The sequence below is a fragment of the Anolis sagrei genome, chromosome 1 (assembly GCF_037176765.1).
Source record: "Anolis sagrei isolate rAnoSag1 chromosome 1, rAnoSag1.mat, whole genome shotgun sequence".
Lineage (NCBI taxonomy): Eukaryota > Metazoa > Chordata > Lepidosauria > Squamata > Dactyloidae > Anolis > Anolis sagrei.
In genome coordinates this window covers 34,767,620-34,795,507 of record NC_090021.1, presented here as the reverse complement: position 1 = coordinate 34,795,507, position 27,888 = coordinate 34,767,620, and the positions used below count along the sequence as shown (strand labels likewise).

General features: G+C 38.2%; 1 protein-coding gene across 2 annotated transcripts in view; it reads left to right on the top strand.

Moving 5' to 3' along the window:
* USH2A (usherin) overlaps positions 1–27,888 on the top strand; it is a 546,480-nt gene that overhangs the window by 63,893 nt on the left and 454,699 nt on the right. For both annotated transcript variants that reach the window (XM_060754270.2, XM_060754269.2), the window contains exons 9-12: positions 3,998–4,091; positions 22,016–22,211; positions 24,558–24,688; positions 27,412–27,607. In XM_060754270.2, coding sequence (XP_060610253.2) covers positions 3,998–4,091; positions 22,016–22,211; positions 24,558–24,688; positions 27,412–27,607 — 617 coding nt within the window. The remainder of the gene's footprint in view (positions 1–3,997; positions 4,092–22,015; positions 22,212–24,557; positions 24,689–27,411; positions 27,608–27,888) is intronic.

The following is a 27,888-nucleotide window of genomic DNA, read 5'->3' as shown; positions in this document are numbered from 1 at the left end:
CTTTTTTAAAAAATGAGATCACACTTTTGGATATGCCCCAATAAAAGAATAAGAGGAGAGCTGTTGTCTCAGTAACTGGCTTCGAAAAGCATTTTCTTGATAAAATCAGAAAATAATTATTCTCAAGTCCAATTGAAATCAAATGAAACTAGTTAATTAAACACCTTTAATTTTAATGGTCAAAATATATCCATAATGTCAGGATTAGACTCAGATGGAAGGTCCTGTAAAACACATTGTTCTCACTTGTATGACTGAGACTTGCTTGGAGAAATCAAGAATTGCCTATACTGCTAATGATGCAAAAGGAGAGATGCTTTTTTTAGAATTTGAGGATGCAAAAGGGACAGTCCAGTGATGGATAGGCATGCTGCCCATCTCACAGCATCGCTGGATTTTTCGTTGAAGCACCACCCTCAATCAGAGTGGAAGCATTGTAGGACACTTCCATCCTAACATGGGAAGGTTTAAGAGAGTGTGGTGGGAGAAGTGGTGTCACTCAGGAGCAGCACGCACGGCAACAGAGTCACCCTATGTCCCTACCATTTCACCATGAAGCCAGGTGAAATGACACCGGGGGGGGGGGGGGGGGGGCTTCTGTGTGATCAAGTCATAAGTATATAAGGATTCTATCTCTCTGATCAGGTATACTGTCAGTCAGATCAGCTGTGTCTGGTGCTGGAAACCTGAGACAATAGTGGTATTCAATTGTGTTATGCTATAATATTGGCTATGCTGAAATAGGTACAAGTCAACTTGAGGAAGGTGCTGAGAATTAAAGAGTTGGAGGTTTTGGGAGTTTCACTGGCTACATTGGGATTGACTTGTCTGGACTGGTTTAGGATTTTGTGGCCATTTTAGATAGTATCATGCTCTACTCATATGGCAGGCCAAAGCTTTCATCTGGTGTTGTTGTTGTTGTTGTTATTATTATCTTTATTTATACCCCACTAACATCTCCTGAAGGATTCAGTGCAGCTTACAAAAGGCCAAGGCCCTCAATAAAAACAACAGCATAACAAATACAACAATAAACTCATAAAGCAAAACAATAAACATTAAAGCAATAGCAAAAAACATTAGAACAATAACACCACAACACACTTAAAAACTAAGGCTGGGCCAAATGTAATGGAAAAAATTTAAAAAGTGCTGGACATGTTCTATTCAAGAATGAAGATTTGTGGGTAAAGAAGCCAAAAGTGGCTTCTTTTCCATGGACACTTCATTGTCTTTACTTCAGAATACCAATCTCATCTTGAAGGGTGAAACCTAATGATTCTACGTGTTTTTCTGAAGTCTTCCTGGGACATTCTTTGTATCCTGGTATGTATGTATGTATGTGTGTGTGTGTGTGTGTGTGTGTGTGTATATATATATATATATATATATATATATTCAAATATCCTTTATCAAATTACAGAGTTCTACCAACTTCTTGAAGTCTGGAGAGCAATGAAATGGATAGGTCACTGTTTACAGAGCAGGTGGTGGAAGACCTACTATGATTCCAAATGACCAGTGATGATAAATTTTATTCAGGCTTACTTTTTTATGATGATGGCAAAGAAATCTTTCTTTGCCTCAATTAGGTCCATACAGTGCTGGCCAGTAAAATTTTGGTTAATAAACAATGTCAATAAAAACTCAGGGTATTTTGAGCAATTGCTTCACATTTTATAGATGAAATAGATTGTATCTATGAACATCTGGCTGTTATTAAGAAAGTCATGAATGGATATTACTAAATGATTATCTAGTTACATTATAATATTCACTTTTTGTATTAACTAGAAATATGGACAAATTGCATGTAAGTTTGGAACCTATTTCTTGACAATAGCTATTAAAATATTCCACATCATGTTTGATGGGATAGATTTCAGGATCAGTAAATGTCTCCTGTAGGGGTGCATGGTCACTGCTCCCCTTAAAATGATGAGAATTAGGGATAAAGGAATGAAGTTTAGACCAAGACCCCTTGTACACTGACATATAATCCAGATTATCTAAGGAGATAATTCACATTATCCGCTTTCAATTGGATTATATGAGTCTACACTGCAATATAATCCAACTCAAAGCAGATAATTAGGATTTTATCTGGCAGTGTAGAAGGGGCATGAGTGGCATATAACAATTAATATATCCACTTCTAAATTTCTCTTCCTGGCATGATACTGAAGAAAGTGGGGCTGTCTCAGCTCCAGGAGATTTTTGAGGGGAAAAATTGGAACTGATTCAAATTTATACTGTTATGTAACTTTATCACCTGAAGGTTTTTTTTCCTAAAGTTTATCTAAAGAACCATCTTCACCTTTATGGATGGAGCCCCTGGTGGCGCAATGGGTTAAACTCTTGTGCTGGCAGGAAAGAAGACCAATAGGTCAGAGGTTCAAATCCAGGGACAGCATGGATGAACTTCCTCTGCCAGCTCCAGCTCCCCATGAAGGGACATGAGAGAAGCCTCCCACAAGGATGGTAAAACATCAGAACATCTGGGTGTCCCCCTGGGCAACGTCCTTGCAGATGACTAATGCTCTCACTCCAGAAGTAACTTGCACTTTCTCAAGACGCTCCTGACACACACACACAAAACCCCCTTATGGATTTAATTAAGCGTTAAGATCAGTGTCACATGTCTCCTTTGGTTTCCAGTACAATCAAATAGACCGGTGTGCACACAGCATAGGGTTTTCTTGGTAGTAGCCTCTAGCCTATAACACCCCACCCCACCTGACCATACCAGCACTTGAAATGAAGGTCTCCAAACTGGACTTTAAAATTAAATAATGTATCTGATTAATAGTTTAGTATAGTTGTTTATTTGACTCTGAAAGCAATCCAAAATTGTAACAAACCAATCCATTTATCTTACCCCTGTTTATCTCATTAGCCATTTCTTCTTACAATTTTCCCCTGGGTACCATAAGGTATTAGTCCCCTCAAGTTAACAGAAGAAATAGAAATGTGAGATGGGTCAATAGTAACCAGAGAAATGGCACAGAGAAAATGATATAAGGGTGTCCGTATTTTGAACTTGGTCCACAATGGATGTAATTATTCATAATCTTTGATTTCAGAAAAAGTAACTAAATTTTAACTAACTAATTAATTAAAACAATTCTCTCACACTGGACGTATGAAAAATTTAGGGCAACTTACGATAAATGCATTTAAACTGGAAATAATAAAAATAATTTCAAAAGATTAAAAAAGCATAAGGGTTTTTTATATAGCTTAGGTTTATAGAAATTTAGTAATTTTGTTTATGAGAATAAGGATGCTCTGATCATGCATAACTGATTCTTCAACCAATGAATATCTCTGTATTTTGTGTACAAATGGCATTTACAAAAAAGGACATGTTGTGCACCTTTCTACAGTCATGAAATGACCTTTTTTGGCTGTCACTGTAATTTCAAAATTTTATACAAAATCCTTGTTTTATTGGTATCCAGGAGACTAGTTTGATAGTTGACTTTATGAATACTTATGAGGCTACTGTTAGAAATATTACCAATTTCTATATGTCAATTGGTAACTCTGTTTTTATATTTTAACATTTTCCTTCTTGCTTTTGATTTCAAAAATAAATACAAAATACATCAGTGCAAATAATGTCTTTAAAGAGGTGTAGAGTTATAAATGGAAGAGTTAATGTTGAAAACACAGATGTTAACTATAATTAATAATTAGAGCCTTGCATTTGCATAGTATGTAATGAAAGCACATAATGTCCATTTGATCACTTAATAGTTGGTCTGTAACATGTCCTGTCAATTTACTCCCTTGGAAAGCTGCACTTACTTGACATTTATATATGCTGAATGGAGAGAGACATGAAATGGTTACTGCACTTAAAAGCCCCTTTTCTGAAATAGTTATCCTTAACAGAATCAGACAATTACATTCATGATAATGTAAAAATAACAGGAAGATGCCCTCTCAAATGATATATCAAGGCTCTTTTCTCAATAGCTTTATTTTTGTACAGGTGTAATTGTCTTGGCCATGCGGATCGCTGTGACACAACCACTAACCCATACAGATGTCTTTGCTCAGAGGAAAGTTACACAGAAGGCAAGAATGTGAGTCCCTTTAAGGTGGATTTTTCAAGTCCTCAGAACTATATCTGGAAATCTCAGTGGTTCCCACATATGTAATCTCTGTTTTATTTGTAATGTTTCCATATTTGTATTGTTCTTCCTTTTGAGCTGAAATAGGCCCCCAATTCATCTGCTTTTGATGCCTCAATCTTACAAGGCATGCAAAAAATGCCAGAAAACATCCAACCACTTTACAATGATCCCACCTTAAAGTGGGGTGTGTGTGTGTGGGGGGGGGGGGGGGGTGGCAAAACCTTTGACAAGGAGAAGGTTGTAGAAACTGTTGCGAAAACTGATACAATTTGCATTGTTTTATCTCACATGGCAACATGGATGAGCCTCTCTTATCTGAGTTCCATCTGAGGGTGGAGAAAAGCGGGGTAGAAATGCCGTAAATAAATAAATAAATAAATAATAATACTCCAGTAAAATGTATTTTAATGAAGACATCCTCTTTTCCAATAAGGATTGCAAGGTAAACGGTTTGGTGTGAAAATAATTGCTGTGGCCCAAAAGAGGAAGAAATACCAATAATGGGCTACAATTCTAGTGCATCTCTTTTATGTGACACTACAATCCAAAAGTAATTCATTTAAGACAAGTGCATTTGAAGGAGAGTTTCTGTCACCCTCACTTTCCTCGTTGCCTGAAAAATTACACCATGGGTCATTTGGGTAAGTTGGTCATTACAGACTGGAGTGTAAATAGAAAACAATTAATCGCTAACATGCTCTTCATCTACACCAGGCAAATCAACATATTCTGGTAAGGAAGTGTCCCAAAACTGTTTAGTAGTCTATATGGCTGGTTGAGCTTACTGTGCATTGGCACCAGTGCCCTGTCCTCTGAGGGGTTGCCATTACTGCTTTGCTGTCAATATCTTTTCTGGCAAAGTCACAACAGGGTATCATGATCGATAAAAAAAGTTTCAAAAGTCATTACAAAACGGGGGAGGGGATGCACTGGGTGCATCATTTCTAATGTGTTTCTAAAGTAGTGTTAGTGAACAAGAGTAATGAAATTTCTCTATTTTTTGATATACTAATTACACACAATTAGTATAATTGGGGAAACTTCAGGGGCTCCTTTCTCCCTCATTTTTACAGCTATTGGGGTGAAACATGCTACAATGGTAGAACACATTTACCACTACTAGCCCTCCAAGTGTTAGAATGTTTCACTTATCCACAGATCTTTGGGGAATTTTCAAAGTTCTTATAAACATTTTTAATAATAAAGAAAATATGTTCCTAGTTTCAAAGTGTTATTTTCTGTTTAATGATGTTGTCCTTGCTTTGAAATTAGTTGTTCTACTCCAAAAACTCTGTGAATTGGTTGAGACTCAATGATGAGATATTCATTGAAAAACTATTGCACTATAGCACAATGTCCGTCCCGCAAAGACAAAGTTTTTGCAGTTTAATAAACTTTCCCCATGTTTTTATGATAGAACCAATTATCTAGCATAGGGCTCCTTGCCTTTTCAAACTACATTTCCCAGAGTTTTGTGCTGCTTCCCAGGGAACTCCGTTTTCTCCCTCCTTTCCCTCTCCTAATGGTGAGAGGTCATTAATTTACAGAGGAGTGGGAGCCTTTTTGGCTTTGCTTTGCTTGCTTGTCATGGGACTTATGGGAGGGAGCCTTCTGAGATTTACAAAATACAAACAAAAATGTAAGTTTTGAGTCTAAAGATTTTGGTGTGGGACATGCCCACATGCTAGATATCACTTTGGATGTACAGATTTAACTAATTTTCTTATGAATTACAAAACTAGCTAAAAAATTAACATTCCTAGTATCTAGCCAGATGATCACACCAGAAGCGACTTGCAGTTTCTCAAGTCGCTTCTGACACGACAAAAAACAAACAAACCCCCAAAACAGAAACAAGTTGCCAGCAAGGCTCTGTCTAGGTGCTGCTTATGGCCAGAGAAACACTGATTTTTTTTAATGTGTGGACACTGGATCAATGTGGATCCAGCTGGATCCAGTTGACCACTTGACAATAACACCACTGGTCACTCTGGGGCAACCTACCATTCTTTTGATGGATTAAACACTGGAAGCAGCACTTCTAATGTGGAACAGATTTAATGTGACAATATTTTATTTGGCCCCTGTCAACATAAGGATGGATGTTAGAAAACCAGATTGATTGGGCGGGGTGGCATAAAATGTTTTAATTAGTTAAGTTGCTGGAAAATGACAAATTTTGTTGTTGGTTCCTTGAAAAATCCTAATTTAGAAGATTAAGTTGCCTTTGCCAGTGTGACATTTTCCAGATTGCATTTCATTGGAAACAAATGAATCCGGAAAAGGCAGAGTTGGCAGTGAGGCATCAGTGGGCTCATTGATGGTGAGGGCAGTGGATTGGGTCAGAGTCAGCTTGACTCAGCTGCCCACACCTCCAATAATGCAGGAAGCCCTAGAGTAAGTCCCATGTTCCACTACTGCAGAGTAATGGCTAGATGAAATAAGTATGCTGCACATTCGGGATGCATGTCATGTGAACTTATTGCAACAAATGAGTGGTGAGTGTACATTATTTCAGTCATGTATACACAGCCAGAGATGCCACACAAGGCAAAAAAAAAAAAATGATTTCCTCAAATACGTATATAAGCAACACTACAACATAAATTCATGGATTTGTGCTTTCAGACATCTGGCTTTTGGGCAGTATATTGAAAAACAGTACAGCAGAAAGGGTTTTAGCTTTTGTGGAAAATAGTTCCTTTGTGAGTTTTGCGTGCATGCTCTTTCTCTCTCTCTCGTGTTTTGTTTGCTTCTTTTCCTCCTGCGGGATAAAATGTCTACTTTAAAATATTTTTTTAAAAAAAACTATAACACATTGTTTTCAAACTAAGGGAATTTGTTACCCATTGGCACATTTCACTGCTTGTATATTGCTTTGTTCAGAGGAAATATAACAAGGATTTAAGGAAAAACCTGTTGCTTTCTGTTAGGACCAGAGAAAGAGAAATGAATGTAGGATTTTTAAAATAGTAGTCGGCTAGATAAATTGAAATACCATAAAGAAACAAAATAGCTTTCAATTTAATCTCTGCCCTGCTCCCCATCAAAATAATACTCAATAAACAGGACTTTTGTGAATTACATTGCAGTCAACTTGGCAAGCAATGGTCACATTAAACTTTGATAATCTTCCAGTTCTTGACATTGGAAGGTATGCAAAGGAATATTTTTACTGACTTTGCCAAACATTAGAGATGCAGAGGGTGGAGGGCACTGATGTAGTGTCCCAGCAGATCCTTGTTCGTAGTCTCACTGCCATAGGGAGCTTTGAAGTTGCCTTCAGTCAGAGCACTTGAACTAAGCCCATGGCAAACACAGAAACATTGTTTGATTTCCTTCTTTGGTTTTTTCCCTGTGCATTTTCTTATCCTTCCTTCACTCACCTTTTGTTTGTCTTTTTGGGGATTTTCTCAAGTAAAACTATCAAAAGAGAAATGATAAGCAGGAAAAAATAAGCAAAGGAATAAAATATTGTGTTAGTTATTTATATTATTGATAATATTGCAACATAAATCTTTGTTTGCAAGGATAGGAGGGAGATGGGCCTTATTGATATTAAGTGTGTGTGTGTGTGGGGGGGGGGGGGGCAGTTGCAAGATGGTCTCAAGTAAGGGTTCAAGACAGCACTTGCCACTGTGCCCAAATTTATAAGTGGCACTTACCCTGTTTAAATTCCCAGTATATTCAGCCCAAGAGTCTTTCCTTTCATTAAACTTGTGAAATTTGTCATGTTCACCTTGCCCTTTCATGTGCGACCTGTTGATAATCAATGAAGATATCCATATAGCACCTACTGAAAAGCCTCTCCCTTACCTTTTTGGGTGAATGGGTGCCTGAAGTATCTTCAGTATTTCCCAAAGTAGTCACAATAGCATCAGGATACCTTCCTTAACGCTGTCCTAAACTGCCTGGAGGGCCCCTTGAGGACTTATCCCTTTGCAATTTTTTCTTCAGCTGGGTATGTGGTACATTGCAGCAGCCTTCTAATTGTCCTCTCCAGCATGAATATTTTTATTGGATAACTTAATGAAAGTTCCTATGCGGTTTGACTTCTCTTGTCTCATGGGTGTCCTCCTTGGTTTCATTTCCTCACTGCTTAAAGGTGACTGTGGCCCCCTTGTCCTCTTTTCGACATGAGCTGAGTTATTGTTTAGGTACCCTGTAATTTCTTACAAGGTCCTAGCAGAGGAAAATTCTGAGAGTGCCTTGGACCACAAGAAGATCAAACCAGTCCATACTCCAGGAAATAATGTCCGGCTGCTCACTGGAGGGAAGGATAGTTAAAGGCAAAGATGAAGTCTTTGGCCACATAATGAGAAGACAGGAAATCTTGGAGAAGACAACAATGCTAGGGAAAATGGAAGGAAAAAGGAAAAGGGGCTGACCAAGGGCAAGATGGATGGATGGTATCCTTGAAGTGAATGGCTTGATCTTGAAGGAGCTGGGGGTAGCCATGACCGACAGGGAGCTCTGCCGTGGGCTGGTCCATGAGGTCACAAAGAGTCGAAAGGCAGCGACTGAATGAATAAACAGCAACAGCAATATATTACTGGAAATTGCATAATCTATTGGAAATTCCAGTGTACTATAACCTTAACGGCGCTCCATGCAGTCATATGACCTTGGAGGTGTCTACGGACAACGCTGGCTCTTCGGCTTAGAAATGGAGATGAGCACCACACCCCAGAGTCAGACATGACTGGACTTAATGTCAGGGGACTACCTTTACCTTTACCTATAACCTTATTACAATGATTAAAATGATGTTACCTCTGTTTGGCAAATGTGAATTGCCATGAATATAGAGACCATCTGAAAACCAATAGTCAAAAGAAAAGTATGACCTTGTTAGAAGTTAACTCGTAAGGCAAGTGATATTCATAAAGTATTAATGTAATAGCACACAGGTAGCTCAGCTGTTAAACTGTAGAACCATGTCTTTAAACAGCCAAGGATAATGACAGACCACTACAAAAATATGTTGGTTAGCAGAGGATGGTTGTTTCTTTGAAGCAGAATTGCCGTTGTAAATGGCTATTGCCCCCCCCCCCCCAAAAATACAGTCCCTTAAAAAAAAACCCTCTTATTTGAAACATGCACTCAAGAGACAAAACAAAGTAGTATTCTTTGAAAAATAACATATCTTGTTTACTAGCAAACTTCTTGTATATATTCACCATGCAGGCACATAGTCTTTAAATGTCTTTAAGTATATCTGTTCTCATTCAAGACTGAAAGGAGACAAATTGCAGCCCACTTCCATTGAGGTCTAAAAGCAGACTTATAACATTGAAGTCCAAAAGCAAACATGCATCCACCTCCAGAGAAGTCTGATGCAAACTGAAAACAAAATGGAGTCCTGAGTCTGCACATGCTCAGTACAATCACATCTATAACTCCTCCCACACCAAAGAGATAAGGCAAATTGGCAAATCAACATACACATAGAATACAGGTTAACAAATATATACATTAACAAACAGTCAGTGGAGGCTTGGAAGGTTGCTATTTCCAACATATATGTCCATATTAGCATAAGCAAATTTAGTGCAAATTTTCCCCTTTTTTCCCTTGATTTTTTGTTTATGGTGATAAAGCAGCTAACCAAACTGTCACTATTTGCATCATTGTCCTTATTTTAAAATCTGCATATAGATATGCATATTATAGCATTATAGCATTTTTTATGGGTTTTGTTTTGTTGGTGGAGGAGAAAATACCTCAAACCCAAAAATATTAAAGTACCAAATAATGTGCATCATAGATTCAAGAAAATGAAAGTGAACCTGATGTAGGACTAAAAGGAAGTCCTTCAGCCCATAGAATAATATTTTCTCACATACATCCTTTTATGGGCTAGCCAGTTTCATTTTTTTCAGGGCTTTACACCCCTGCATATTTTTCTATGAAGCCCCAAGCTTAATCCTTGTCATTTGAAGTGAAAATGCCTTTGTAGCCAAAAAACACCTCCCTTTAAGCTTGATAAACAAAATTCCATCTCTCATTTTTAGACCTTGTCACACATTGTGGTTTGCTTTTAGCGACTCGAAAGTATAGGATGGTCAATCACACAGTTAAAGTGGATTTGTAAAAGGGCATTTAACAGCATAATTACACCAAATATATATTTTTGGTAAGGACAAGGAGTGAAAAGCTTGCAGGTGTACAAGCAGAAAGGCTTGAAGGGAGATATTACAAGATGTTGACTAGCATTTGTTTTATATGTGTGCTTGAACAACTGATGAAAATCAAGAACAAAATATTTGAATGATCCCTCCAACTTTTAAAAAAGTTGAAACCCAGCAGTTCAAATTATGGTCTCCGACAGAAATGAAGATTTTAAAAATAAGTCTTCTAAAAATTCAAGTTGACACTGTCTTTTTAATTAGAACAAGTATTGTGAAATGGTACTTTGTGAGGGGATTAATTATAAATATTTAATACAATCTGAAGTTCACCAAGCACTCTAGGAAGACCTGTGCTTCTGTGTGAAAACCAGCTCAATTAGGTTGCAATTCCACACACATTTACCTGGGAATAAATACCATTGAATTCAAAAAAGCTTAGCTCTGAGTAGATATATAAAGGATTGCACTTTTCTTTTTCTTATCTTATTGTTTGGGGAAGGAGTGTTGAGTGGTTGTCAGAGCTTTATTCGCTCTCCATGTTCTGTGCCTAGATACTTACTTAACCGGTCTTTCACTATAAACATGTATGATATATATATATATATATATATATATATATATATCATACATGTTTATAGTGAAAGACCGGTTAAGTAAGTATCTAGGCACAGAACATATATATATGTGTGTGTGTGTGTGTGTGTGTGTGTGTGTGTTCTTGGTTATAGCACTGTTGATTTCAACTAACAACTAATTACAATAAAATGTATTATAAAATGCATTTCTTATTTTGCAAATGTCACATTGGAGCCCATTTTCAGAATTTAATGCAGTTTCTAGCCTCTCAATCTAAAATTTGATTCTCATAGAGAAGTTAGACAGCTACTGCATTCTGTACAATAATACAAGTTTTCTAGATATTAATGCACAAGATAAAATTTGACTTCAGTATATTAGGTTTTAATATACGGTTTGTTTCATTAATCATTCGCAAGGTCTACAAATTATTAAGTTGTAGTATGCATCTTAAATGTGGTATTAAAATAAAATATAAGAAGAAACTCCAGTGAATCCTGCAGCTTTGGGGCCGTCTGGAAAACTGGATTAGGTCTGTTTCAGACCAGTCCACTGTCCATATGGGACACGAGCAGCCACAATCTTTCTATGTGATGAAAAGGGGATGGATCATATCCATGTTGTGACTGTCTTCTCTCAAAGACAGCCATTGAGCTACATGTGAACTCCTGGCCATTGCGGGTATCCCATTCTGATATCTGCAGAGGTTCCTGCATGGTGAGGATCAAGATGAGGAGATTGTTCCCTCTTTGCTGTCAGAACAGGGCACCTTCAATGGCCAGGAGCTGGAAAGGGGCTCTGTGTCTGGCTGAGAGCAACAGCAGCAACAACACAGAGAGATCGGTGATGGTCCAGCAGACCTGATGTCGTCTTGACTTCTCTGGACCCTATGGACACCAGCATGGTACTTCAACAGATTTGGCAGGGTGCATGTGACTCAACTGCATAATTTCTACTCTGGACTGGCTCAGATTGACTGGTCAGTGTAGATCAATGGTTGCCAACCTTTTTTTTTACCAGGGACCACTTGACCAGGGATCACTTTGACCAGGGACCACTCTTCAACATTAATTCCAAAAGGGTTACAAATAAGTTTTTGGTCAACTTTAGATTTGGTTTGCTTATTTGGGTGCTGATTCAGAAAATTGCATTGGATAGACCACATCAGCTCTAGTTTCTGATACAGAACATATGCCGCCCAGTAGTCACCATCTGCTCACCCACAGAAAATCATATTTAATAAGCCTTGGTGCTATAAGAGGATTTCGTGAGACCAGTCACTCTTGTTGCAACAGTGTAGTCAACAGTGTAGTGGGGGCGCATAATTTAATTCTTGTTGACCACTGGTGGTACACAGACCACAGATTGGGAACCACTGGTGTAGATCCATCCTAAAAACAATCTTATCCTGGATGAGCACTTACATAGTGATCTGATAAATAAATCCTTTTTGCTACCTAAAGCACCCTAGTTCTTTGTCTGTTTAAAATAATTAATCATGTAAATTTAACCTAATGCACAGGTAGATAAAAGTTGGATCATGACAAGTATGTGAAGGCAAACATCAAGGAGGAGCGCTTCAGAATGCAGAGCGAGATCCCTTTCTCATTAGTGCCAGACTGTTGTTTTTGCTTGACATTTGACATCTCTTTTTTAAAAGAAAAAGTAAACTTACCATTATAAGTGGCTCTCCGTTAAGTAATGATATGTAATAAATCAAAGTAATGAAAATTTCAGTGAGCATTGAAAATTAAAAATACTGGCATCTTTTAGTTAAGAATTGGTTGCATCTGTGTCCTATTTATTACATGGTAATTATTATGTAGTAGTCACTGCATTGTAGTGACATGATAATTGTATGGTAGGCAAAGTATCATTCTGACTATTTCTAGCATTTAAAGTATGACAGCAGATTTGGATTGGTTAAGGGCTTATTTGGATTGGTTAAGGGGGCTGGAGGATTCTGTGAGAACCTAAAAGGGGATTTTAAAAGCTTCACATCTAACTGGCTGCTATTAATGCTGGTCTAGATGTAAATATTATCCAGTAGAAGTTATTCTCTGTTTCTTTATGTGTTTTTTGTGGTTTTCTTTTCCTTTTTTTTTGCCGGTGATGGATAGCAGTTGCCATGCTAAAGTGGGGGATTTGTGGGATTTGTGTGTGTGTGTATTTACTAGAAGACATTGATCAACTTGATGGATGATCTACGAAGAGAGCTAAATGGGGGAAGTGTGTCCCTGCTGGTTCTCTTGGACCTCTCAGTGGCTTTCAATACCATCAACCATGGTATTCTCCTGGGCCGTCTCTCTGGGATGGGTCTTGCGGACACTGTGCTACAGTGGCTCCAGTCCTTCCTGGAGGGTCGGACCCAGAAGGTGGAGCTGGGGGGTTCCTGTTCGACTCCCTGGCCTGTGGGATCCCTCAGGCTTCAATTCTGTCCCCCATGCTGTTTAACATTTACATGAAACCACTGGGAGAGATCATCCAGAGCTTTGGAGTATAGTGTCAAATTTATGTGGATGACACCCAACTGTATTACTCCTTTTCACCTAATGCCAAGGATGCCATCCTGCCCCTAAACCTGTGCCTGTCATCAGTCATGGACTGGATGAGGGCTGATAAGTTGAAATTAAATCCAGACAAGACAGAGACTCTCCTGGTCAATCATAAGGCAGCCCAGGAGCACTGTCACACAACTTAAATTTGTGTGCCAGCTGTGCCCCTCCCTTGAGATGTGAAATCTGGCCATGGTAATCTACACCTTAGTCACATCCCGTTTGGACTATTGCAATGCTCTCTATGTGGGGCTGCCTTTGAAGATAGTTTGGAAGTTTCAACTGGTTCATAGATCGGCAGCCAGTTTCCTAACTGACTCTCTGTACAAGAAGAGATCCACTCCCATGTTACGGTAGCTTCACTGGCTGCTGGTCTGCTTCCAGGCTAAATACAAAATGCTGGTCATTACTTTTAAAGCCCTTAATGGCTCAGGTCCAGGCTATTTGGCCGATTGTGTCTCCTCTTACAAACCAGTTCAAGCACTGTGGTCAGCAGAGGATGCCCGCCTCTCAGCCCCACCCCCATCTCAAGTACGGCTGATGGGAATGAGGGAGAGGCCTTCTCCATGATCACCCCCCATGTCTGGAACTCCCACCCTAAGGAAATAAAGATGGCCCCCTCCTCTCCTACATAAAACAACTGAAGATTATTTTTGCTCACTAGCATACAGAGAGGAGGAGGACTAGATAATGAGAGACCACTGTCTTCTGGTTTGAGAATTATTACTGTATTTCAGCACTGTCATTGTGTGGCCAGAGCTACCACCTCTGGCCATACAATCAACTTTGTGAACCTTAATTGGCCCTGTAAATTAATTGTGGATGTTTTATGTTCAGATTTTATGTCATTATATAATTTTGTTTGATAATGTTTTGTTTGCTTTATTGATGTTAGGTTCTAATATTGTATCCATATGTGGGCTTATGCGGGATTATTATGTTAGAACTAGTTTGTTTTACGGAGGCATCGAATGTTTGCCTTTTTGTATGTTGGAATCTGCTCTGAGTCCCCACGGGGAGATAGGGCAGAATATAAATAAAGTTGTTTATTATTATTATTTATTACTTAAAGGCACAAAACAACAACATGAATGCAGAGAAGTTAGATTTGCAACTCTAGGTTACTCTAGGTTTGCAATACAGAATATCAACCTATTTACCAATAGTGTTTTACAGAAGGAATTTCCCATTAATAAGGGTATAAACAGGCAGAGTAAGGCTGTTATCTCAGCCAGCTCATTTTAGCAATCATGAAAAGGCAGCAAGTTATTGATTATTTAATTTATTATCATTTTTATGACTAGACGGGGAGAGAGAGGCACTATTTCCACTATTATTTTGTAAATAACCAATAATAATGTTTGTCATTAATAAGGTAAAACTATTTAGTAGTTCAATATACAGATTAAATAGGCAGTTTTTCTGTCTTAAGAAATTATGAAAACTAATGATTCAACATGTATCATGCCTCTTTTTATTTCATTTAGTATAGATGTTTCTGTATGGTCTAACTGAGTAATATGGATATGGATACTAATAATTTCACAATTATTTCCAAATGATATCCCGAAAAAGTATACATTATTTTCTGAACATTAGCAGCCAAGTCACCTCATGGAGTTACTATCAATGTCCCTTTTTATGAGAAGCTTTGGCATGAAGTTGAGCAATATAACTTATTGCCTTTCATATTATGAAATGATTTGAATGTATTATGTGAGGATTTCAGTTAGCAGATCTTACAGCTATAGAACTCAACCACTGTGAGATTGAGTTCACAAAAATACTGCAAGAGAGAGGTGTGTGTGAGAGAGAATTCAGCCCATGGCCATTTCAACACTAAGCACTTTTCATCAAAATCTGGTACATAATCTGCTTTAAGACTTTCTCTAAGTGTGAGGTGGAGAAAGTACAGTACATGGAACACAGGTGGTTCTCAGACCCTAGTTTACAGCCCCAGAATCTGTTCCATTTTTTTCAGGTGATATTACTCCCCAGGGCATAAAACTTTTTGCAACAGTTTTGTCATCTAACACCTACACATATCTTAAAAATGAAAGTCTTTCTCTCTTTCTAAAAAAATGACCCCAAATTAGTAAAAAAAATGGAGATCACTTCTGGTCAGGTGTGGTGCCTTGGTGCCCCTGCACCCATTGCTATTGCATACCCTTGCCCCGAGTACATTATTTTCTGGGCACATGTCTTACTATCTGAATGCTTTGGGGTTGAGTTATCCATGGACACTTAAGTATTTTTATTGCAGAAGGTATTTTGGAGATTCTTCCCTTGAAATGTGTTGTCAACAATAATCCAAGATTATTGAAATGACATACTTGTCCTCTCTCTCTCTCCGTTTCATTGATTCATTATCTTTTTACTTGGAGAATGTGAATATTATATGATTGAAAGAGGTCTGTAACCATCTAAACCAGTGGTTCTCAACCTGTGGGTATTTTGGTCTATGACTCCCAGAAATCCCAGCGAGTTTACCAGCTGTTAGGATTTCTGGAAGTTGAAGGACAAAACATCTGGGAACCCACAGAATGAGAACCACTGATCTAAACCCACCTTCCCTGGGAATACAGGAAGGGCATGGCTGAAAAAGGTAGAATGTACCCTTAGCTGGTGTTATTAATGTATTGAAAATAAAACCTGAATGGCACATTTTGTATCCTTAAAATGTTGAGATAGCATGCTTTCATGGCATAATACCCATAAAAGAGTGGGTGGATCTGTTTTCCCCACTTTCTTTCATGTCTATTATATGACAATAGTCCTATTTCCAAGATATCTCGGTACATATGTGAAAATATAGCTATTCCAAAAATCTGGGGGAAAAAGTCAAAACACATACACACCTAAGGATTTGGGGTAAGGGATACTCAACCTGCAGTTTATAGAAATGATTTAATATTGTATTCAACTATTTTAGAATGTTTTACTTCAATTTGAACTTGGCAATGTCTCTATTTTCTAAGAGTAACTAATTTGAGCTTTTAATGTCTTCTTGAATAAGAAAAAAATACAGTTAAAATTAAATTAGATTATTTTTGTCTTATTGTGATTAGATTTTTTATTTTTTTATTATTTTGACAATACAACTGCTATAAATGTACAGTGATGGATAACTGGTTATTTCTATATATAGCTGTCCAGGTAATATTACATAATGTGCAAATCGCTCTCGTGAGATCTGAAATGTATTGATTTTCTTCATTTCAACATTTATACTCTGTCATTCCCATTTTTATGTTTCTTGTGGAGAAATATAATGGCACCTTTGAAACTAACTGGCTTCCTCTTGTCTTCTACAGTTTTTGAGTAAATAATATAGGTTGGGCAGCAAGAAAATAGAGACATACTTAGCCAAGAGAAGGGCAGTTTGTTTGCCTTTCATAAGCTAGGTTTTTTTAAATTCACATTCACGTTATATTAACACCATTGAAAATTAAAAAAATAAATAAAAGAGCACTAAAATTCATTTTAATAAGACTTACCGATTCTCTAGCAAACTGTCAAATATCTTTCTTTCTACCTTTCTGTGAGACTGAGAAAGGCAGCTATGAGTTTAAAAAGAGAATGCCATCTTAAGAACTACATATAGTATTGCATTCATTTGCTACTTAAAAAGAAGATCAGAAGTACATTCATCAACATAACCAGACACCAGAAGAAATATATATATATATATTAATCATGAATGAAAACAAAATGTCCTCATTTTGAATACACATAGAAGTTTTGACTCAGAACAAGTGGATCAAGATTTTTATTTTTCAAGATGGGTAGGGATGACTTTTGTCTATGAGCTCATCCTTTTCAAACAGATTTAATACCATAGCCCATAGATCTTAGATTTCTAAATTAATTTGAGGAGAATATTTATTGAAATAACATGGGGCTGTCTCAGATATCCAAAGATCAGATTTCAAGACAACCCAGTAATATATAGAATTGTGAAGGAGCCATTGTACTTTTTCAAAAAAATGCTTATTATCCCACAGGAATACAATTTACCTTGCTGAGCTGATGAAAATCCATATGAGATTTTAGTTTCAAATAGCCAATTAAAATTGAAGTTGTCAGAGTTATCTCAAAAAGAGCAAGGTAGAATAGTGACAGCAAATTAAAGAGGCTCCTATTGAGGTTAGTAAGAAGTACAGTGACCAAGTAGATATAGTAGTTTTCTACATTGCTGAATGGAGTTTGGTGGCTCATTTAATACATTTCCTACAGTCCATCATTATATAAATGGGATAGATACCGTAACACTGGGCACTTCAATGAAAGCAGAATGATTCCTTATCTATGCATCTTAATTCTGAGAGTGGCAGCCCTTTTCTGAGATCAGAAGACAATACTGAAGATGCAAATAAAGAATATGCTATCTCAAACACAAAAGAAACAAGAACATTGAAACCCATGTACTATCATCACTTTGCAATGCCTATGCAACCTATTACACGATCTTAGTAGACAAACCAGATATTGCAGAAAATGCCCACAGCCAATTTTCTAGATGGCTCAATGCTAGCCCATGTGGCATTTTTTTGCCCATGCATACAGGATTGGTCTAAAAATGAGGGAGAGAGAATCCCTTGAAGTTTGCCCAATGCCATTTACTGTTTTTCGTGTATTGTGCACTTGCATCCACCATTAATGAAGTGATTTGGGAATTTCAGAATTTTTGGAAAGTTCTGAAAAATAATTTCGGAAAAATTCAGAAATCAATTCCAAATTGAACCACCAGCACCCTCTACATCCAAAACGAGTTTTGAACCTTTTTTTTTTTAATCAACCAACCCTACTTCCCAGTTGTTGCACTCACAAAAAACAAAACACAGACTTTCTGTTCTTCCTGGAGAATTTTATCCCCAATTGGAGATCTGGAGAAGTAGAGCAATTGCGTGAGACTTCACTTCATGCCCAGAGACTTAGCTGCACAAGGGGGTTTCAGGGATAAAGAAGGAAGAAAAGGTATAGCTTGGGTGCATGTACACTATAGAATTAATGCAGTTTGACACCACTTTAACTGCTACAACTCAATGTTATGGAATTCTGGACTTTGCCATTTGGTGGAGCACAAGCACTCTTTGGCTGAGAAGGCTAAAGGGCTTATAAAAGTACAACAATTACAATTCCATAGCATTGAGCCATGGCAGTAAATGTGACATCAAACTGCATTAAATCTACAAGATAGATGCAGGCCCATTCTTTATATCACTGAGTTTTAAATGAGTTTATATCCACAAAACCATGCTAAAACAAAACTAGTAATTCTTAAAAATGCTGGCACATTTTCCCCACCCTCCCTTCCTTCTTTCCACTCTGGCAGAGGAAGTTTGTATGTGTAATATTGTGCACACCTCTCAAAATCTCCACTTTTCTCTATTGGCCAAAATGCAGTGATTTTATGAACAAAAATCTTCCAAGTTTATCCAGGTTCAAGGACCTAAGCTTTGTCTTGTCCAACCTGTCTTGAAGTTTCAGATGGAACATGGAATTAAGAAATGGTTCCAGAATAGCAAAGCTCAATGAATAATTTGTAGGAGACAATTTATTTGAATAATTTAGCCTTCCTTTCTGAATAATGGAAGTGATCATTACAAGGCATTTTATTCTTTCTACTTTCCTGGCTTGAGAAAAACACCAAAAGTTAGTGAATGTGACCTTTAGTATAACTACAGAGACTTGTGACAAATAAACATTTTAAGTCTTAATATTTGCAGCTGTGTAAGTTGGAAATGAATTTTTACTACTTAATAATTCTATTTCACCCTAATTAAACACTAACCATCCACAATACTTTCCATTGACTACCTATAAGAAAACCTGATATGTGTGTGTGTGTGTGTGTGTGTGTAATCAATCTGAGGTCTTTTAGTAGAAAAAAATATTTTACTGCAGGGCATTCATGTAAACTTGAACCCAACTAAATTCATTTGTTCAGCAATACTGCAAATAATGGGATTAAAAACAGATTAGCAGTATCTAGAGTTTCCAAAGTTAATTCATTTCAGTGCCTTTCTTCAGCATTCATCTTGTTTTGACTTTTCAACATGTTATGAAAATAGTAGAAAGTGAAATGTAGAAAAATATCATTTACAAGTGGTAAGCACTGAAAGTACTCCCGCTGCAAGTTGATTTCCAACTTGTTTTCCCCTAAAAACAGCTAAACAAATATTATTGGGAAAATATATTGGGTTTATTTCAGAAATGGCTTGCCTAACTTACTGGGCAGGGATGTTGTGGTGACTGGTGCATCAAGGGTTCTCCTTCCCAGGAGCCCCCACGCCCTGTGTGTTTTGGCATGTTCAGCCGGCCAGCCAATCAAAGGCTTGCTACGGTCTGCACCTTGATCAGCTGCACGCAGGCCCTGCTTTGTTCCACTGGCACGGAAAAAAGGGGCAGACCAGCGCTGGGAACTAGTTATCTGTCAGAAGTCCTCACCTTCCCATTCTAAAGTTGTATTGTATGCAGTTATTGTTCTATCACTTAGCATATTCTCTCATCACAACTTGTGGGTGTATGGTATGGTGTGGGCCCTGTATCCTCTTTGTGTACCTCCCCTCTTTATCAGTGAGGAGGGAGTGTCCTGGTGGCAGAGGGATATGGCAGTACTGGCATCCCAGCCTTGAAGTGGTCAGTTCACTGCCAAGAACCCTTACTTTTGTGAAGCAGCATTGGTCAGCATCAGGCTATCAGATTCTTGATTCAGGACCCATGCATGGCTGCCAACCCTGTTTTAATTGTAACCAATAAGCATGTTGCGGCCTTTGGATATCCCAAATCATTGTATTTGTCTTTTTTGTGGGTTCCTGGCAGGGGAGGTTGGTTGCCACTGCCCACACAAATGAAATCTTCTTTTACACTTCCTGAGATTCTGTTACTCTTCTATTGTTCTATGACAGTTCCTACCATTTCAGCTGAAGATCTCTCCAGTTTCTTCAGAGTTACAAGTGACCTCTTGTTGCTAACTTACAGTAATAATCTCCTACCTGGTCATTGACTTTTGGTGAATGGCCTTCTCTAGGCAAATTCATGGTTGAGTCATTTACTTTCCATTTTGTTATAATGGAATAAATAATACAGGAGGATATTGATCATTAGTGATTTTCTCTTAATAACCAAACCCAGACTGGTGCTTCTGCACTGTTCCAAGCCAATATGCATAGCTCTTTGGTCTTCATTTAAAAATTATTTCTAGCAATGTCTGGGGGCCTTTCAGAAACAGTTTTTTTTTTAAGAGAACATGTGGCTTTAAACTGCACATAGATGGATACAATTGAACTATTTATTCCATTTGTGAATGCAATGAGTTGGACTAGAACCTACATAAGGTGTGTCACTGCCCATTGAGTGATATGCAACCAACAGTTGCCAGTGTGCTATTGTTTTCTTACATTGTGATGTATTGAAAAGATTCCTTGTGCTCACAAAAATAAGCATTTTATGTACACCAAGTGATAACAATTCCAATTAGATCCATTTCATTTCTAGGTTGTAGCACAACAAAGTTTGGAAACTCAAAGCAACTAGAGTTGTGTGTATAAGTCCCACGCAGAAGCACTGCTCAAGTTTCATTGATTGTAAGAACATTTGTACATTCCTTTTAATGATTATACAGATGACGATAATTGGGTTGCTGTGAGTTTTTTGGGGGGTGGTATATTGCCATGTTCCAGTAGCATTGTTTCCTGACGTTTCAGCTGCATCTGTGGCTGGCATCTTCAGAGGTTCTATTGACAATCAAAGAATAATTGAGTTGGAAGAGACCTCATGGGCCATCCAGTTCAACCCCCTGCCAAGAAGCAGGAAAATCGCATTTAAAGCACCCCCGATAGATGAATTCTAAACAGATCCAGTCTCTGTTTATAAGCCTTCAAAGAAGGACCCTACACCACACCCCAGAGCAGAGAGTTTCACTGCTGAACAGCTCTCACAGTTAGGAAGTTCTTCCTAACATTCAGGTGAAATCTCCTTTCCTGTAGTTTGAAGCCATTGTTCCACATCCTAGTCTCCAAGGCAGCAAAAAACTTCCCTCCTCCCTATGACTTCCCCTCACATATTTATACATGGCTATCATCTCTCCTTTCAGCCTTCTCTTCTGCAGTTGGGGGAAAATGGGACTGTGTGTTTTTACAGGTAATGAAAGATTTAAACACATAATTCAACAGATTGGTCAACTGTAATAGACTAATTGAATCCGCTGTCTGAATGAAGAATGAACAAGTACCAATTGGTGAAGCCCCAGGAGTCAACCAGTTTATTGTAGCTGGGATTGTGCCAGGTTTCTGGGGCTACACGTTCAATGCCCCTGCCTACAGAAATGTAGGTTAGAGTTTGACCATTGGTTTAGATTGGAGTGTGGCGAAGTTTGTTACAAGAAACACTGAAAAACAACAATTTCTATGGAAAGTGATATATGATATGCACTAACATGCTATGGCGGCAAGTACCACAAAATCTGATGGAATTCTCCTCTGAGTGGGAATGTAGTATAAACCTTATAGAAGATTTATTTAAGTGAATTCACATAATTATGTATATGTATTTGTACATATGTAGATATCATATATAATAATACCTTTATAATCCTCTTTTATTCTAGTGTGATCGCTGTTGGCCACTGTACAATGACAAGCCTTTTCATCCAGGAGATCAAGTTCATGCTTATAATTGCAAACCTTGTCAATGTTATGGCCATGCAACAAGTTGTCACTACAACAGGACAATGGATTCTTTCCCTGATGAACACTATAGAGGTGGTGGTGGTGTCTGTGATGACTGTCAACATAACACCACAGGTAAGTAACACAACAGAACAAAACACTTGTCTTTTCATTGTGCTTGGCTCTTCTGCTCACTCAGGAGCACCATTACATTTGAGGCTGAAGTGTGAGGAAATCGGCATTTCCATGGGCTCCAGTAAATGACATGGATTTGTATTTTTAAATGTATGTATTACAGAAATAAGTACAAGGCTCTAGGGATGTCTTGTATAAATCTGAAAATTCAGATTTATTAGTTAGAATCCTATCGGTGGCATATATATGTGCAAGTTCTATAGACACATGATTGAAGTTGAGTTAGTCTTTTGCACAAAAGGTTATGTGTAGCAGTTGTGTAAACACATACACAGTAGGGTGCACAAAATGATGTGGGAAAGGCTGTATATCTGATTTCACAACTGTTTTGCACAACTACTTTGTTTTAAAAACTGTCTTTTGGATGCCAACTTTGTGCTAACTCTGGGAGTCTTGAGGTGGCATAGTGGCATAAGTGGGCAAAACCACAAGATCCAAGGTTGAATCTCTTAGATAGGCCATGCATTGGCAACAGATCTTTCAACCAGGCATGTAGCCGGGGGGGGGGGGGGTTGAGGGGCTTCAGCCTTCCCCCCCCCCCGAAATTCTCATGGTGGTTCGCGAAAAGGCCTTACTGGTGCATTATGTAAACTGTTATGTTTATTCATATCATTATCTGATCACCATACTCAATATATCCCATATGCATGGGGGTATTGGGGTAATGATACAAAAGGTTTGCTAGGGTAGACCTTCTTTCACTCAGACTCAGCCCCCCCCCCAAAACTCAGCCCCCCCCGAAGCCCCCCCCTGAAAAAAACTCAGCCCCCCCCCCCCCCCCCGAAACGAAACCCTGGCTACGGGCCTGCTTCCAACCATCAAGAACTACTGCCAACACATGGATAAATTTATTTTGAAGCCAAACTTAACATGTTGCTTTTGAGAAGAATGAAAAAAAAATATACACTCAAGTCATCTCTAATTTGGTCCCATGGCATCACTGTACCACTTTTCAACTATGAGTGGCTTCAGCATTAAATTGTAGCATACCATTTTATTTAAAAGAAATTTGCCAAGCTGTGCTCTAAAGATGGAATTGCCACTTTAAAAGATGCAATGGACATTACTATTGATTTAATATACACGAGCATTAAAACCTGAATTCCCCCTGGCTGTCCCTACAATTTTTCTTCATTTCCAGTGACCATTGCAGGTTAAACTGGATTAATTCAGCTTTGTCCCACTTTAGTAAAAGTTGGGAGACACTCCAGTTTGCAGAAAACTCCAGAGTATCCTGTGATTTCAGAGTGGACAACAGGATCAGATCTGATTTGAATCAGTCTGCTGTCCACATGTGAAATTACCACCATGATATTTTCCCTTTGTGCATCAGTACAGAGAAAAGGAGATTGCTTATACTCATGTCAATGCCATCGCCACTCCTAGCCAGCCGCAGAACTTGCTTTGACAAGTTCCCTATGCTGATATGAGCAGAGTCATCCACAGGAGCTCTGCTTATGTCACAGAGAGAAAGTGTTTATCCTGTCATAGAAAGTGAGGTGATAGTCCTGATGCACTCTTGACCTGGGTGACCTGTGTAGACTCCGAACTACTACCATAACAGGTTTGGGTTGGTGCATGTGGTCACCTGCAGGGTCAATCAGGAGCATTTCTGAACTGGCCCTGAATTCACAAGCCAGTGTTGGCACACGCCTTGTCAAAATAATAGCTCAGAGATGGACAATATATCAGACAATCTATGATATGTTTGCCATAGTTTCTCCTGCCTTGACAACCATAGTTTCTTTTAAATGATAGGATTCCTTCAAGGTGTAGCAAAAGCAATATTTTTCCTATGCTTTCTATAATACCCTGCCTTCCTGTGCCACATACCAAATTGTTATTTGATTTTAATATTTCTTACTCTAAAATATAAAACACAAGGTATATCTGCCAAATGTATAACTTCATGGCATATATTAGGGTGATATTTTTGATGCTTACTTTCATATTCTTGGCTTTACTTTTTAAGGCCAGTATGGAAAGTTTAATGTTTGAGCGTAACTTCTTTTTAAAAGTAGAGAATAGATCTTCATGCAGAATAGCTTTATACGAGTGTTGTGTTATGTAACAGATGGAAGTTTAATGGAGTAAAACACAGTTTGTAACAGGTTCATTGTTTCATATGCTCTGGATCACTAAATTGGCAGGTAGAGATGAAAGGTGCATTAAAATGGACGTCCTGAAAATTATAGAATTCTCTCAAAGGAATAGTCTTTAATTTTGAATTATACAGCTAATTTTAATGAATTGGAAGCTATAATGCATAACCTTTGCTTCATTCAGGAAGAAACTGTGAATTGTGTAAGGATTTCTTCTTTCGACATTTCGATGCAGAACTCTCAGCTGTGGATGTTTGCAAACCTTGTGAGTGCAACATAGTAGGCACTATAGACAGCAGCCAACTCTGTGATAAGGTAAGTGAATTTGACAAAATTTAATAAAAATGAAAAAAAATCTATTTTTTCCCAAACTTAGGATGGGGAAAATGCATAGAGACTTAAAAACGTTCACTATGACCAATTTCATCTGGATTTCTGATTCATTTTATCCTCAGATGCACAACCAGAACATAGCTAAAATTGTAGAGTTACAAATGTAATGATACTTTTTAAAAGTAAGTCAGATAATGTGGCTCATCCTTAGATATTTAATGGTTCCTTGAAAAAAAAGATTTTTAATGTTTTAGAAGACACAGTTAAGTCAGGGAGGAATGCTAAATGACACTATCAGCAACTTGTATTAAAATTACATTGATAGGTTTTCTCACAAGTCTTATTCATATGTTTTCGTCAGATTTTGCATTATATCCTTTCCCTACTTTTGCTATATCTCTTCTTACAATGTGTGAACAGGGGCACCCAAACCAGTCTATTAAAATTACCTACGTGAACAGGAGCCCCCGGTGGCGCAGTGGGTTAAACCCCTGTGCCGGCAGGTCACAGGTTCGAATCCAGGGAGAGGCGGATGAGCTCCCTCTATCAGCTCCAGCTCCTCATGCAGGGACATGAGAGAAGCCTCCCACAAGGATGATAAAAACATCAAATCATCTGGGCATCCCCTGGGCAACGTCCTTGCAGACGGCCAATTCTCTCACACCAGAAGTGACTTGCAGTTTCTCAAGTCGATCCTGACACAACAAAAAAAACCCCCAAACCTACGTGAACAGGAAAATAATGAGAATTGACAATATGATAAAGTTTAACTAGACAAGTATCCATGGAAAGAGGATTCCATGACTGCCCCCAACCTCCAAAAGGCCAATTTTCTATGCCTTCCAAATATCTTTCAGTGAGACATAGAAGAGTCTCAAATGCTGGCTTTGAGGTTCAAGTAAGTTCACATTTGGAGAGATAGTCCATAAGATACTGAGGTCTTGAAGTATACATAGTTTATAGGTCAAAATCACCATTTCAAATTGTGTTCAGGAAAAGTGCTTGTGAATAAGACCAGCCAAAATATTTTAAGAATGATGGTTGCCCTGTTCCTGATTAGGCAGAAGACCATCAGCCAACACAGTAAGGTATTCTTTGTCCAGATAGGTTGAGATATGATAGGTAGAATTTGCTCAATGCCATAGGGGCCACTTGTACTTTAAGAGAGACTCCTGCATCCAGTGTCACCTCTAAACTATATACCTGTTCACTAAGAATGCAAGCTAATTTGCATCTCATCTAGAACTAAATTCCACCCATCCAGACTGAGAAGCCACCTATTACGTCTTATAAAAATGTCACTGGAATATTTCAATACCTCAATTCTCCCTGGAACTATAACTTGAAATATAAGAATTTCCAAAAACATTTGCCCCATCAATTTTCTCCTATTGCTTGAAAGAAGAATGCTCATTGACATTCTATAGTTTCATGTAATTTTTATTTCAGTGCTCTCTATTGGAAAATAACATCACATTCTCCTGGGTGAGAGGTGCAGGACCCCCCACAAAAGAGGAAAAATGTGAAATGATAGCCCAGTTTTTTCTTCACCTGAGGGAACCCTTTCTCAGAACTTCTGGGTTCTCCATCTTGATTCTTTTGTTCAATCTTTGGCAGAAATTGACAATAGATTTGTGATGAAGGACTTAGAGATATCTAGAGAGAACATTGTCATCAAAACTATGATTAAATCATCCAAAGTCAAACCCACAAATGTGGAGGGACGGCCCTACTGAGTTCACATCCTCATTGAAACCAACATGTTTTTCATAAAACAAATGTCAAGAGTTCCACTTTGCTGGGTAAAAGTTCCCTGAACCCTACCCTATCTACTTAGATTGCACTTTTGATTGCCTGCTGACCAACTGTGGTGCTGGATTAGATGATGTTTTAGAAGGACTCACCTGACTCTGTCACATGACAAAATTGAGTGGTATCAGTGGAATGGGAGGATTTCAATAGTGTAATGATGATGGGAGTGGTTTGAGGAATGGCTTAAGGAGCTTGGCATGTTTAGTTTGGAGAAAAGAAGGCTGAGAGGGGACATGATAGCCATGTTTGAGTATTGGAAGGGATGTCACATTAAGGAGGGGACAAGTTTTTTCTGTTGTTCTGGCAACTAGGACATGGAGTAATGGATTGAAATTATAGGAAAAAAGATTCCATCTAAACATTAGGAAGATCCTCCTAATGGTAAGAGCAGTGGAATATGCTGCTTTAGAGTGTGGTAGAGTCTCCTTCTCTGGAGATTTTAAAGTATGGATGACCATCTGTCAGGGTGCTTCAATTCTGTGTTCCTGCATGGCTCTTTCAAGTCTATGATTCTATGTGTATAAATGGGTCACATACAAGATGTTAGGAAATCATATGTCTCATGCATTCTGCAGGGTGACCATATATGTCCTAGCTCATTAATGTTTACCCCCAGTGCTGAATACCTTTCCCTCATTAAGCCATATTAATGAGTTTGCATCCCCATCATTTCTGCAGTTTCTCTTTATTGTGAGTTAACTACTTGAGCATAAACCACTAGCAGGGTGTCTCCTCCAGAGAACTGTTTTGTCCCTGTTTCCACTTGAAGGTTTTCTAACCTGTCAACTCACCCATGTTGCTAATGAGTGTCTATCAGGGCGACGAGATGGGGCGGGTGTGGAAGATATGTTCATCATTCTTCAACATTTTCTTTTCTTTTTGTGTCTTTCTAGATTGGAGGCCAGTGTAATTGTAAGAGACATGTGTCTGGCAAACAGTGCAATCAGTGCCAAAAAGGATTCTACAATCTACAACAGTCAACCCCTGATGGCTGCAGCCCATGTAACTGCAATACCTCTGGGACCGTAGATGGAGATATTACCTGTCACCAAAATTCAGGCCAGTGCAAATGCAAGGAAAATGTTATTGGTAGGTGCAAGTCAGGAATCTGAGCCAGATTTTATTTCTTTCCTCTAGAAATAAAATGCTAGATGGAAGATGTTTCCCCTCAGAAAAGAGTGAATATCTTCCTTTTTAATGAGGAATTGTGTGCACCTGATTTAGCAGTATATCATTATTCACTTAATAATTCTGTTAATCTGTTTTGTATTTTTCTGCAGTTGTAGATACAGCAACACCTTCCACTTCACATATTCTATCATCATAATAAAAGATAGAAGTAGTATAATTTGCTTACTGCTGCCACAAAT